The 15,418-nt window shown below is 37.8% G+C and overlaps 1 protein-coding gene across 1 annotated transcript in view; it reads right to left on the minus strand.

Annotated features, from left to right (window-relative positions):
* The window catches only part of LOC139967319 (transcription termination factor 2-like), a 69,136-nt gene that overhangs the window by 26,827 nt on the left and 26,891 nt on the right, over nt 1-15,418 (minus strand). Inside the window, exons 6-11 of the mRNA XM_071970984.1 lie at nt 12,696-12,801; nt 5,754-5,792; nt 5,473-5,511; nt 5,163-5,217; nt 4,668-4,810; nt 3,321-3,608 (exon numbers count right to left, since the gene is read on the minus strand). Coding sequence (XP_071827085.1) covers nt 3,321-3,608; nt 4,668-4,810; nt 5,163-5,217; nt 5,473-5,511; nt 5,754-5,792; nt 12,696-12,702 — 571 coding nt within the window. The 5' untranslated portion in view covers nt 12,703-12,801. The remainder of the gene's footprint in view (nt 1-3,320; nt 3,609-4,667; nt 4,811-5,162; nt 5,218-5,472; nt 5,512-5,753; nt 5,793-12,695; nt 12,802-15,418) is intronic.

Consider the following 15,418-nt stretch of genomic DNA (forward strand, 5'->3'; position numbering starts at 1 on the left):
TTCGTTCTCAAGTTATCACAAAAATACTAGTTTTTTATCATTAATTGACCTTTGGTGACCTCGGATCACATGACCGTTAAGTTTGAAATATTCCCCTATACCATTTGCAACTTGTCCCAAAATATCAACCATGTCACACCTTGGAACTGAGAGTTATTGCATTCAATGTCTGAAAATTAACTTTGACCTCGTATAACTCCGCACACAAAGGTCACACGGGGGTCAACCCATTGACATTTATGATCAGAAGGTACCTTTGACATCTGAAAATAGCATCGAAACTGTAAAAATCCCCAAAACATGAAAAGGTCACCAGAGGTCAAATTGAGGTCAAGGGTCACCCAGATGTGGGTCGACAATTGGATTAAATTGAAGCAACTCCCAACCCTAACGGACAATTCGTTCTCAAGTTATCGCAAAAATACTAGTTTTTTATCATTAATTGACCTTTGGTGACCTCGGATCACATGACCGTTAAGTTTGAAAATATTCCCCTATACCATTTGCAACTTGTCCCAAAATATCAACCATATCACACCTTGGAACTGAGAGTTATTGCATTCGATGTCTGAATATTAACTTTGACCTCGTATAACTCCGCACACGAAGGTCACACGGGGGTCAACCCATTGACATTTATGATCAGAAGGTACCTTTGACATCTGAAAATAGCATCGAAACTGTAAAAATCCCAAAAACATGAAAAGGTCACCAGAGGTCAAATTGAGGTCAAGGGTCACCCAGATGTGGGTCGACAATTGGATTAAATTGGAGCAACTCCCAACCCTAACGGACAATTCGTTCTCAAGTTATCGCAAAAATACTAGTTTTTTATCATTAATTGACCTTTGGTGACCTCGGATCACATGACCGTTAAGTTTGAAAATATTCCCCTATACCATTTGCAACTTGTCCCAAAATATCAACCGTGTCACACCTTGGAACTGGGAATTATTGCACTAAATGTCTGAAATTTTACTTTGACCTCATAAAACTTCACACACAAAGGTCACCTGGGGTAAACCTATTGACATTTTTGATTGGTGAGACGTGAATATAGCATCAAAACTGTAAGAATTCAAACATTTTTTTCTTTGCCCATTTTCTCACCGAAAATACTAGTTTTTTAACATTAATTGACCTTTGATGACCTCGGATCACATGACCGTTAAGTTTGAAAATATTCCTCTATACCATTTGCAACTTGTCCCAAAATATCAACCTTGTTACACCTTGGCCCTGGGAGTTATTGCATTAAATGTCTGAAAATTAACTTTGACCTTGTATAACTTTACACACAAAGGTCACCCGGGTGTCAACCCATTGACATTTTTGATCGGAAGGTACCTTTGATATCCAAATCTAGCATCAAAACCAAACATTTTCTTTTTCGCCCGTTTTCTCCCAAACTAAGCACATTTTTTCTAATGTGACCTTTGACCTTTTGACCTTGGTTTCAAATGTAGTTTGATCTGCTGATTCCAAAAATCAACACGATAAGTCTGTACAGCCATCCTAACTCTAACCGAAAACTTTGACCCCATATAAGTTCGCACACAAAGGTCACACGGGGGTCAACCTATCCATATTTATGATCGGAAGGTACCTTTGACATCTGAAAATAGCATCGAAACTGTAAAAATCCCCAAAACATGAAAAGGTCACCAAAGGTCAAATTGAGGTCAAGGGTCACCCAGATGTGGGTCGACAATTGGATTACACTGAAGCAACTCCCAACCCTAACGGACAATTCGTTCTCAAGTTATCGCAAAAATACTAGTTTTTTAACATTAATTGACCTTTGGTGACCTCAGATCACATGACCGTTAAGTTTCAAAATATTGCCCTAACCAGTTCACAACTTGTCCCAAAATATCAACCTTGTCGCACATTGGCACTGGGAGTTATTGCAGTTTTAGTATTTTGGGTTTTTGGACCATAACTGACCTTTGGTGACCTTTGTGGGCACCAAAAACAATAGGGTTCATCTACTCACTATGGGCCACCCACCCACCAAGTTTGATCATGATCAGTCAATCCCTTGTTGAGTTATCGTGCATACAAGCTTAAGCGTCACACACACACACACACACACACACACATACACACACACACACACACACACGCCAACCTGAATACATAGGTTCCTTTGCTTTCAGCAAGGAACCAAAAACAGGATATACCTTGAGCATTAGTACCATAGATGTAGGAGCCCAATTTGATTTTGGGAGGCTGTAACGACTTGCTCGAAAAATGTAACTTAAATTTTTCGCGCGCTCCGTGCACATTCAGCATGTCAATGTGCATGTAGGCACACATCAGTTATTACATTGCATGCCAATAACACAATCATTTGCCGTGTTATTACCCTTACATATTGGTTAGAAGTATTGGGGAAGTAATAATCATATCACTTTAACCATTGAAAAACACATTGCACATTATTTTTCTCTCAGAGGGTGCTCACAAATTCTCATCATATTGCCCAAATTTTCACAAAAAGCCCCCCCCCCTGCCTCCTACGCCTATGATTAGTACCCAGAGCTGTATCTACCTCACTGTTAGAACTGACATGGCAGGGCTCTCTACAGAAACACTGAAGATCCCATTAAGAAATGTAAGATTTCTAAAATAATTCAGTTCTGTTTATCTGGATAAGAGCATTGCATACGACTTTGTGGAGTCACACTTGGTCAACACATTCATCTGTCTTTTTTTTTCATTGTTTTTCACTGATGAAATTAAGACTCATCTCTCCCCTCCCCCCCTCCCCACTACCCATAATTGAAATCACTGTTTATTTGTGGTGAAGTCACTTGTCCATTCTTTTTACCAACTTAACATAACATCCCATCACAAAGTTGAATTTATTTACAAGTTTATACAATCAAGGCAAACAAAATCACTTTTTGGCAGTCCACGTATGACCACACTCAATTTTTATGCAATGACCTCATCCAAATTAAAGGGAATAATTTTCAACACTTCATATCTCTCAAAATTGGAACGAGGAGGTATGGAGGTGGGACTTGGATCAATGTACTTCATTTCACACTCTCTTTCTTATTTTCTACATCCATCTCAGGCTATGTTATCTCTTCATAAATGAAGAGATTCTCTGATTCTCCATCAAATGTATCCAACTGGTATTAAAACTATCTATTTGACGGTATAACATCTTCTTCTGAATTTAGGACTGGGGAAGAAAAAGCCTCAAGAAGAGTGGCACCATTAATGCTGGGTTCATAAGTTTGACATCTGTTTCAATCATTTTAATTAAAAAAAAAAGTGGAGAAACTTTTAATAAGTGTGATACATACCACTAGTTTCATCCTTGGCCTTGGCTTCATCTTCGGCCTTCGGTTTCTCTCCATCTTCTTCTGTTTCTGAATCCTCTCCTTCTGAAACCTCTTCTTCTGAATCCTCTTCTTCTTCTGGATCATCATCTTCTTCTGAATCCTCTTCTTCTTCTGAATCATCTTCTTCTTCTAAATCCTCTTCCTCCTCAGCTGCTCCTGCAGCTTCCCCCTCAGCTGCTCCTGCAGCTTCCTTCTGTTTCATTACTAGAGCTATCATTGTGAGAGTCTTTCCTAAACCAGTGTCATCAGCTGTGCAGGAAAGGAATGGTTTAAACAAACACGCAGTTCAAGAATATTAAACCTTGATGAATAATAATGAAAGAAGAAATGTAAACAGATGAAGCATCGATATGTTGGTCAAACAAGATGAACAGAAGGGTCTGAAACTTACAAATGGAAAGAAGTTTATTCATATTGACACAGAGGTATTATTAATGGTGGGATTATGATATGGTGCTCCCGGCAACGCCTAATAATGCATGGCTTATAGACATGAAACACATGTCACCTAAAATTGAACACCTGTGTTTAAAGTCTTTATGTTCCATAAGGATGTTACAATGTAGGTCATTATATGAACAATTTTGTTAACTATTTCTGTATATTCGAGCATGAAAACAGACAAGTCGACACGCTCACATGCATGCCTTAAATCTGTGGACTATCTTCAGAGCTGCTAGAATGGAATTAAAGGAACTTACAGAATAAATTAACTATGCTGGTATAGAGCTCTATGAATATTACATGACTGTATGTCTTTTAACTGTGAACTGTCATATATACGGTAATTTACAGTACTATCAAACATTCTATGGGTATCACACTAACATGGTAAGGTAATGCACTAACACACCCAAATGTCACACACATTTCACTGTGGATAACACATGGCTAGAATATCATATATCGTAATATGTGGCTATTACACTAGAACATCAGGGCGCCACACACTCCTCTAGTACAGGGGTGGCCAAACTGTGGCTCGTGAAACTGAATGCGGCTCTTTGACATTTTAATGTGTAGGTCACAGAAATATCAGGGCGTCACACACTCCTCTAGTACAGGGGTGGCCAAACTGTGGCTCGTGAAACTAAATGCGGCTCTTTGACATTTTAATGCGCAGGTCACAAAAATATTTGGCAGAGCTCCCTTTAGGCACCACTGTTAGCACAGAGGATCAATTTACAGTTTTGTTCATGCCTTGTGCCTCTTACATTCAAGCAAGTGTGGCCTCCTATCCTCTAGCATATAGCTGTTGAAAACAGGAAAATAAAAGCACATTAGTTGACAGCGACATCATAGACTTACCCAGTATGCCACCACAAGGGTGTTGCCCTTCTCTCCATAACAACCACCTCAAACCTTGACGTTGATGTTCGTCGAGACTGTTCTTTTTTAACCCCAATGGATCAGTGGTCATTTCATCTTGAGTTGGATTACCTTCTAATGACCTTTGACATGGCAGAGAAAAAAATGATTGAAGTTTGGAGGATAGTTTGTAAACTAAATCAACTTTGTCATTATAGAAAATAATGTTATTATAGAAAATAATGTTGTTATAGAAAATAATGTCATTACAGAAAATAATGTCATTACAGGAAATAATGTCATCACAGAAATAATGTCATTACAGAAAATAATGTCATTATAGAAAGTAATGTTATTATAGAATATAATGTTATTATAGATTTATAGAAAATAATGTCAGTATAGAAAATAATGTCAGTATAGAAAATAAAGTCATTATAGAAAATAATGTTACAAAGACTATACATATAGTGATAATGTTGAGCATTCACTCACTTGTTTATTTTCTCGATGGCATTTTCGATAACATTATCAACTTCTGTGAGACTCGCTGTGGAATAGATAAAGGAATAGGAAAGGAATAGATAAGGTTATAAAGTGAGGCAGACATGACAAATGACGAGAGAGACTTGTTGTGATTCATATATATGGTAATTTGTCTCGCAGACACACAGCTTAAAAGACCTCCCCCATCCTGCCCCCCCCTACAGCCCTTCCTTTCCCTTCTATGATCATTTTTCACGTCTAATTTTAGATCAAAATATTGTTATGATAATGTACAAATTTACAAAATCTCTAGACCTACCAGTATCACTATTAACTCCAGTGTTCGTCGGGGTATTACCTTTGAATGAAAAGAAGAATAGATAAGGTTATAAAGAGAGGCAGACATGAAAAATGACGAGAGAGACTTGTTGTGATTCATATATATGGAAATTTGTCACGCAGACACACAGCTTAAAAGACCTCCCCCATCCTGCCTCCCCTACAGCCCTTCCTTTCCCTTCTATGATAATTTTTCACGTCTAATTTTAGATTAAAATACTGTTATGATCATGTACAAATTTACAAAATCTCTAGACCTACCAGTATCACTATCAACTCCAGTGTTCGTCGGGGTATTACCTTTGAATGGAAAGAAGAATAGATAAGGTTATAAAGAGAGGCAGACATGATGAAAAATGTGTCTCGGGCTGAAAATAATCAACAGTAATCTAAAGTGCAAATGGCCAAATTGCTCTTCAATTTTCACCCTGATGCCCTTCAGATATTCTGAGAAGAGAGGATTAAGAAAAAACTATGATAATGTGCTGTGCTTAGGCCAACTTCTTTAACCAATAACAATAATTTGTTAATATCTGACTTCTCCAAGTTACCACACAAGTTAAAGTCTCTTTTCCTTTGTCTTTCCCTGTGGTCATATTCTACCGGTTCTAGCGGACGTCGCCGGGACCGCAGGAGGCACTCTTTCTTTTACTCTCTTTCTTTCTCTTTCTATTTTCTCGCCACTCTAAGCTCCTTCTCCTTCCTCCCCTCATTCCTCTTCTCCCATATCTCTCACCCATTACTCTCTCTTAGGGGACCATTCGGGCTCGGGATTCGATCTTATATCGCTTGGAGCTTGTTTCTCTGCTCCATAAACCAACTATCTACCTCTTGCCGCGAAGCAAGGATTAAATCTGATAAGCGCCAGGTATTTATGACATATTGTGATCTTCGCACAAGACTGTGCGCAATTAACGCATTCAAGCTGGCTACGGGAAGATATAACTGAAGCCTGAATTAGGTAAATAACAATCAAGAAATATGTCTAACAATTGTAACGGGAGCATTAGGGGAAGGAATGTAAGCTAACAATTACATGGGACAAGTTTGAAACTGATAAACATATTACCTTCCTAGAAGATAAGGCCAGGAAGTACTGTGTAATGTGTATTATTACATAGAGGGTGACGAGAGAGACTTGTTGTGATTCATATATATGGTAATATGTCTCGCAGACACACAGCTTAAGAGATCTCCCCCATCCTGCCCCCCCCCCCCCCTATTGCCTTTCCTTTCCCTTCTACGAACATTTTTCACGTCTAATTTTAGATTAAAAAACTGTTATGATCGTGTGCAAATTTACAAATCTCTAGACCTATCACACATTAGGAAAAGATATATATATATGTCTGATATAAAGACACTTGAACCGTTCATTGCTTTAGCCTACTTCCGCCAAATTAGTGATCTCAACATTGCAGCAAAAACTATCAGTGGCACTCCATATAAACGGAACAATAACCTAACAACAGAGCACTTCATATAATAATAACAATATTTGCTTTTTATATAGCGCTTTACACCAGCGATAGGTCTCAAAGCGTTTTACAGATGTTATATTACCCCTGGTCAATGATAACCTGTCCCAGAGACAATCCCTCCAGGCGGCAGCAGTTATATACTGCGCCCAATGACAAGTTACCTCACAGGTACCCATTTAACCCCTGGGTGGAGAGAGGCAAGTGAGATCAAGCATCTTGCCCAAGGACACAATTACGTAATGAACTAGGCATGAATAGAACCAGCAATCCTTGGATCACGAGTCCGAGGCCTAGCTAAGCCAATTGGCCACCACGCTCTCAATGACCAAAAAACAGAGCACTCCATATAAACCAGACTATGATCTAAAAATAGAGCACTCCATATAAACCTGACAATGACCTAAAAATAGAGCACTCCATATAAACCTGACAATGACCTAACTAGAGAGCACTTCATAACAAGAGCCCAAGGGCACTGTGGTTCCTTGGGTAGGGGTATATGACAATACACATAATATTATCATAGCAAGATTGGGCTCAAATATTCCAAGTAATTGTGGTCCTACATGTACCCATAAAGTAACCAACACTATAGCCAACACTTTTGTGATCACAAATTGTGATCAGATTTTTGATTGGAAGGCACTTTTGAGATCTGAATATGGCATCGAAAATGTAAGAAATATAAGGTCACCTACAAGCGGGTCAACAGATATGATAACATTGGTGACCTCAGATCACATGACCGTTAAGTTTGAAAATGTTCCACCATCCCATTCACAACTTGTCCCAAAATATCAACCGTGTCATACCATGGCACTGGGAGTTATTGCACTAAATGTCTGAAAATTAACTTTGACCTCATATAACTTCACACGAAAAGGTCACCTGGGGTCAACCCATTGACATATTTGATCTGTGAGACCTAATTAGAGCATCAAAACTGTAAAAATTCAAACATTTTTTTTCTTTGCTCATTTTCTCCCCCAATATACTAGTTTTTTAACATTAATTGATCTTTGGTGACTAGCTCGGATCACATGACCGTTAAGTTTGAAAATACTCCTCTATACCACTTGCAACTTGTCCCAAAATATCAACTGTGTCACACCTTGACACTGGGAGTTATTGCATTAAATGCATGTCTGAAAATTAACTTTGACCCCATATGACTTCCCACACGAAGGTCACACTGGGTTCAACCTATTGACATTTATGATCAGAAGGTACCTTTGACATCTGAAAGTAGCATCGAAACTGTAAATATCCCCAAAACACTTACAGGTCACCAGAGGTCAAATTGAGGTCAAGGGTCACCCAGATGCGGGTCGACAATTAGATTACATTGAAGCAACTCCCAACCCTAACGGACAATTCGTTCTCAAGTTATCACAAAAATACTTGTTTTTTAACATTAATTGACCTTTGGTGACCTCGGATCACATGACCCGTTAAGTTTCAAAATGTTTCCCTAACTAGTTCACAACTTGTCCCAAAATAACAACCTTGTCGCACATTGGCACTGGGAGTTATTGCAGTTTTAATATTTTGGGTTTTTGGACCATAACTGACCTTTGGTGACCTTTGTGGGCACCAAAAACAATAGGGGTCTTCCTCTTACTATGTGCTATCCACCCACCAAGTTTGATCATGATACATCATTTCCTTATTGAGATATCGTGTACACAAGCAAGCGTCACATACACACACACACACACACGCCAAGTTGAATGCATAGGTTCCTTGCTTTGCAAAAAGCAAGGAACCAAAAACTGGACTATGACCTAAAAAACAGAGCACTCCATATAAACCAGACAATAACATTGAAACAGAGCACTTCACATAAACCTGACAATGACCTAAAAACAGAGCACTCCATATACTGTAAATCTGACAATGACCTAAAACAGCACTACATAAACCTGACTATGACCTAAAAACAAAGCAGTCCATATAAACTGGACAATGACCTTACACAGAGCACTCCATGTAAACCAGACTATGACCTAAAAACAAAGCAGTCCATATAAACTGGACTATGACCTCACAACAGAGCACTCCATATAAACCTGACAATGACCTTAAAACAGAGGACTACATAAACCTGACAATGACCTAAAAACAGGGCACTCAATATAAACCAAAATATGACCTAAAAACAGTATACATTTTGCCGCTTTCCTGAATAATAATTATTTACTTTAGACCAGTCAAGGTATAGCAATATCTTTAGTATTATTAATGGGTTTCAGTTATCCTCCGCACACAATACTTTCTGCTGATTACTTTTCTTGTATAATGTCCAAGCCTTGGTTATTAACAGAAAGCAGTATTTCTAGCACCAATTTATCTTGAAAGAAACAATATTCAAGTTTCTAATCCTTTATAAACAACAAATACATGTTTTTATTATAAAACCTTATCAAATACCATTTTTTTTTTAATGGAAATGACGATACTGCCAGCTTTAAGATATATTTTTTATCGCAAAATACATGGAGGGTTATGAAAACAATTCAAACAGTCACCATCAACAACAATGATAAATAACAATGAAACTAAACTGAAAATGTTCATGCTAACGGGGATAGCGGTAATGCTATATGGGTAAAATCGTTGCTTTGTGCAATAATTGCACCCTCAGGGGACTTCCAAATGTTGGAACCTAATCTCAGAGTTACGAAAGTACTTCTAATTACTATATTACTTAATCAGTTTAATGCTTTTGCTGAACTTTGACAAATAATTTACCGCAAAGAAATATCCATTTGAACTATATATATGTATATGTATATTTTTATTATTATTTTCTATTATTGTCATCTTTAATGAGGGTAGACCTGCTCAGTGAAGAAGCACTGCTTTCAGAGGAGCCCTCAATACAAAATACAATATTATGCAGTACTTACTTAGAAAAACGGTAAACATCCAAAAGCACAAAAAGGACAGAAAAAAGATAGACAAACACATATCAGACATCTAAACAAAATATATAAGTTTTCATAATGCTTTTAAAAATATTACCATTTGGCAAGCATTTCAAATTTGGGGGAAGACTGTTCCATGACCTGCCTCGAGAAAATTTAAAGGACCTTTAACCTTTTACCATTCCCAGATCTAACAGGAGCAAGTAAAACAATATTAGAGCAGCTAGATCTAGTTCTGTGCCAATGGCTATCTCTCAGTAGAATAGTATTATCAGTAAGGTAATCTGGAGCCAGGCCGTGGACACATCAGTACATTAGATTATTCCTGAAATATCGTGCAGGTTGACAGACATTTAGCCATTTCAATCAGGAAAAATATCTGTAACATGCACATTCCAAAGCCCACACGCCAGGACTACTCTAGCTGCACAATTTCAAAGAATCTGAACCCGGTCAACCAATTTGTTCGTCACCGTAGTACAAACAGCAGAACAATAATCAATATGGGGTACAATTAGAGCATTGTACAAAGTATTACGTGTATGCTGGTCAACACACCAATTATTTCTTTATAGAATACCCAGTTTTTGTGATATTTTGTCAGTAATTTTGTCAAAATGTTTTTTCCCATTAAAGAAACGGGTCGAACCACTTTCCAAGGTTTTTGAATACATACATATTTTCAAATATCATTATCAAGTTTAATATTGAGGGGATTAAAATTTTTTATAATTTGAGAAGAGCCAAATGTCATAACCTTGGTTTTAGAAGCATTAAGTGTCAGCTTATAAGTGTTCTTCCAATCAGAAACAGGTCCCAATTTATGACCCTTTCAATATCTAACTTGTTTCTTGAACTATTCATGATGGCAGTATCATACTGTAGGCATAAAAAAAAACCTAACAATTCCAAACTATATGAGGAAGGTCATTAATACAAAAATGATAAATTGATAAATAAAAGTGGACCTAATATGGATCCCTGGGGTACACCAATTGTAACCAGGTCTTGCATCAGATTTAACCCCATCAATGATTATAGTTCATACATACATTCGTGTATATTTATGTATGTATGTATGTATATATATATATATATATATATATATATATATATATAAATATATATATATACACATATATATATATATACACATATATATATATATATATACATACATATATATATACATATATATATGTACATATATATATGTATATTTATATATATATATATATATATGTATATATATATATTTATATATATATATATATATATATATATATATATATATATATATATATATATATATATATATATAACAAAGATTCAGATGTTCACTTCCTGTTGCAAAAGTGCTCAATACATAGAAGTAGAGCAAGTATATCATATAGTTGTACCAGGAACATCATCTGGTTCAACCCCCCATTCAGTATGGACATGAAAACCAATGTAGAAGGTACATTCCTCAAGCTTACTTACAAAGCACTTCCCTCGGGACCACAGGCTACACAAAATATTCAACACAAATGCTGTGAAAGTCAGTTACAGCTTCAATATGAATCAATCATTCAATCTCATGATTCTAACATCACCAAGCAGACCAGCAATTCGACCCCTACTAGGTCATGTGACTGTATATCTGTAGAAAGCTGCCACCTACATGGGAAAAGTTTAACCAGCGCAATATTATATAAAGCCCAAGTCACATCGGACACCAGAATCTAAGTCGTATATCGGCATTTCAGGAGGACCCTTTCAAAGGTGTGAAGACTTGCGCAGAAAGAAACATCTTTGCCGGTAATCTGACCTAGTTTTCGAATGAGTCGTAACAGAAGTGTTAGACACCACCATCGATCCCAGAAAATACACACACAGCTTGCTACCGTCAGTAATTAGAAACTAGTGTACAGTCAGTACATACAGCTGTGGTCAATACCCACAACACAGTGTACATAGCAGCGTGGACATCTCAGGTCCAGATAAAGATAACAAGGTATCACATTTCATTACTGTCTGCATTTTGTAGCAACAAGAGAAAAACTTCACTTGCAAGCAACGGAAAGTTAACTTTTTAAAGATGGCGGCAGGCTGTTTGGGGCGAGTCTTCAATGCCTTTAAGCAGCTATTCAACAACCACATAAAATCTCTCAGGCATGAAAAGTACCAAAAAGAAACAGCAATGTCAAAGTACATATGGCACCTGAAAAGGGGGGGAATTAGCCAAAATATAAGCTGGGAGATAGTAAAGGAATCAAACACTCACAAACGTGAATCGGTCCAGTGCAACCTCTGCGTAGAAGAAAAGCTGGCAATCTTACGTACCAAGGACAGTATAAACAAAAACAGAGCTCATCTTAAAGTTTCTCGAGGTCTACAAACCGCCCGACAGTGCTAGAAAGACATTACATGTTAAGGTCACATACACTAATGTTAACGCCAAGTTGTCTGATGATCGCCGCACCGACAATGTTTATTCTTTATGTTATAGATCCGAGAGAAGCAACATTCATGTGCAATCCCTCTAGTGTCCTTAATTGATTTCCACTATGCAGTCAAATGTTGTAACTTTCTTCAATTGCCCTATTCAACACATCATGATGTAAGAATTTCAAACTACTCAGGTCCTACAAAAATTGAAATAAGATTTATTTTTAAAACAATTTAACAAAGTGTTAACAACAGTAGGCTTACGTGTCAACGGCAAAAACTTTTTAACCAACTAAAAGATATAAAATAATGCAGGCTACTTCTTTGGTTTGGGCAATACTCACTGACAGGTACAGTTTGCTTACCTTCCATATCTGTCTGCCTGGTATCGTTTGGATGTACTGGTATAGTTGGTGCACTAGGCTGGTGACAAATGTCGGGATCCACTAACAGGAGAGAACACACTTAAGTCTGTTGGTAGGAGGAACAAAGCGGTTGAACCAAGAGACAGCTCGAAACTTGTCAAAATGAAACTGAAAGCTGTTGAATGATGCAGATTAATTTTTTGACAGGTATTACCAGCACGGTCTACGAAAGAGGAACTAACTAGTAAGGTCGGTTACACCCAAACTTAAACTAGGGTTCGTTGAGGATCTTGAAAAAGTGAGCGTGCGCAATGACCTTATATAACCATTGTAAATCATTTCAAGAAAAAATATGTGAATGCTAAGTCTTTATCTTTATCACATAAATAATAAAGCCCACGCGATTATCACATGTTATTCAGGGAGGAAGTAGCATGTAACTGGGCTAAACGTATTTACTGTACTTACAGAAGTCAACTTGAACAATTGATGAAAGGTCGGATACACCCAAACTAAAGCTAGGGTTCGTTGAGGATCTTGAAAAAGTGAGCGTGCGCAATGACCTTATATAACCATTGTAAATCATTTCAAGAAAAAATATGTGAATGCTAAGTCTTTATCTTTACCATATAAATAATAAAGCCCACGCGATTATCACATGTTATTCAGGGAGGAAGTAGCAGTAACTGGGCCAAACGTATTTACTGTACTTACAGAAGTCAACAATTGATAAGGGTGGATACACCCAAACTAAAGCTAGGGTTCGTTGAGCATTTTGAAAAAGTGAGCGTGTGATGACCTGGTATAGCCATTGTAAATCATTTCAAGGTAAAAATATGTTTGTTTCACACGTGAATACGGACCACGACCAGGGGCTTATCCAGGATTTTCTAATCCGGGGGGGGGGGCGCGAATTACTATCTAAGCGAAGCGCCACCATCTGTTGGCGCAAGAAAATTTCTGGTTTTGATACCCCCTAGATCACCGGAAATGGCACTTCTCTGGCTTGAAAATGACCAACCAGATGTACAGTACACTTTAGCCTGAGAACCAAGTATTTCCCAATAGTTTTTTTTCCATCCATAACCTTTTTGAAGATTGTCACCAGTCACACATCATGTTCGACCACATTGCATGTCCTGTGGATCATTGCTTTTGTAGGTGATTCTACGTCACAGCCCACAATATCCGAAAGCCCCACTTTTCAAAGTTTAAAGCCCATTATTTGTTCAGAATTTGAAAATTCACATTTCTCGTGAAGAAAATCACTTCAAAACATATACATAATGTTGCACAAAATTCAATCTATGGACAACCAATATAGAAAAACCTCCTTCAACCCCTAACAGACAGGTCAAAATTGTTACGAGTAGAGGGAAGTATGATGAAGAATGTCAGAAAATTTCAAAAATTCAGACACAGTTATTAATTTATTGGTGTACAAATATTACAACCTCTTATAACAGCTATTATAAAACTTCGTTGAAGGAAATGAAAAATACCAGATATTTCCGATATCAGATATTTCGAAACCGAACACTACACACATAGGCGTAGGAGGCGGGGGCTGTGCCCCCCCCAACCAAACTTTTCCCCCTGAAAATTCGGGCAATATGCTGAGAATTTTTCGGGCACCTACTGAAAGAAAAATAAATAGCAATGATGTAGCTTAAGAAAATGAATAGTTTAAAAGTTATCTCCTTGGTAATTAAAATAAAGAGCTTGGCCGACTAATTCTCCATTTCTTCTGTAAAAGAGAGTTTTGACATAATTGGACCTGAATGCTTTTTCTCCATCTACACAAGACATTTCGTTGTTTACATTAGCATCCGGCGGTATACTGCGCAACTTTCACGGACCATACGGTACACGATGCCATGCGATGTAATGACCTATGCTTGCTTACATGATATTGACATTAACATGTTGAACGCGCGAACAATTTTGGTTATATTTTTCGGGCAAGTCGTTACAGCCCCCAAATCCGATTGGGCTCCTACGCCTTTGACTACACACATAGAATGTTTTGAGGCTGTTCATTTTTGAACATTCATTTTCATGCTCACTAATATGATGTGATGTCTGCTCTTTGCTTTACAAATTCGAACAGGCGTGTAGCGAGTAATTTGCCAAGGGAAGGGCGAAGCCTGTAGGCAAACTATCTAAGCGAAGCGCCATCATGAGTTGGCGCGAAGCGTACAAGAAAATTTTCGCCGAAAATGCCTCCCAGATCGCTGGAAATGACACTTCCCAGGCCTTGTAAGTTGCATCTAAGCATTGTCTATTTTGAAATTACTAGCAATATCATAAAGAAAATTTGCTCGGGGGGGGGGGGGGTCGCCCCTTTCCCGAAATGCGTCATGTTCCCTGACGACTCGGTCGAGTTCAAGACCAGCCACAGTTGGTTCCATTGCACAATTGTTTAAGGCGTCCATACACACACACGCGTTATTATAGACCATTATATAGTATATATATATAGATACATTAGTGAGAGAGGGAAAATGGAACCGTCAAAAATGGAGTTGTCGGTGTAAGGGGTAGGTTGAGGCGCAAATCCAATCCGTAATCTTCGATCTGTCACTGGCTACTCTGTGTATATAATAGGGATCAGCGCTGTAATTATGACTGTTCCTCTTTCTCTTCCTGAGGTCTTGGCATTTATCTTCTACTTCCTCCTTGTCTCCTTTTTCTCTCTTTCTTCTTTTTCTTTTCCCTTCCTT

This window comes from Apostichopus japonicus, chromosome 5 (assembly GCF_037975245.1).
Source record: "Apostichopus japonicus isolate 1M-3 chromosome 5, ASM3797524v1, whole genome shotgun sequence".
Lineage (NCBI taxonomy): Eukaryota > Metazoa > Echinodermata > Holothuroidea > Aspidochirotida > Stichopodidae > Apostichopus > Apostichopus japonicus.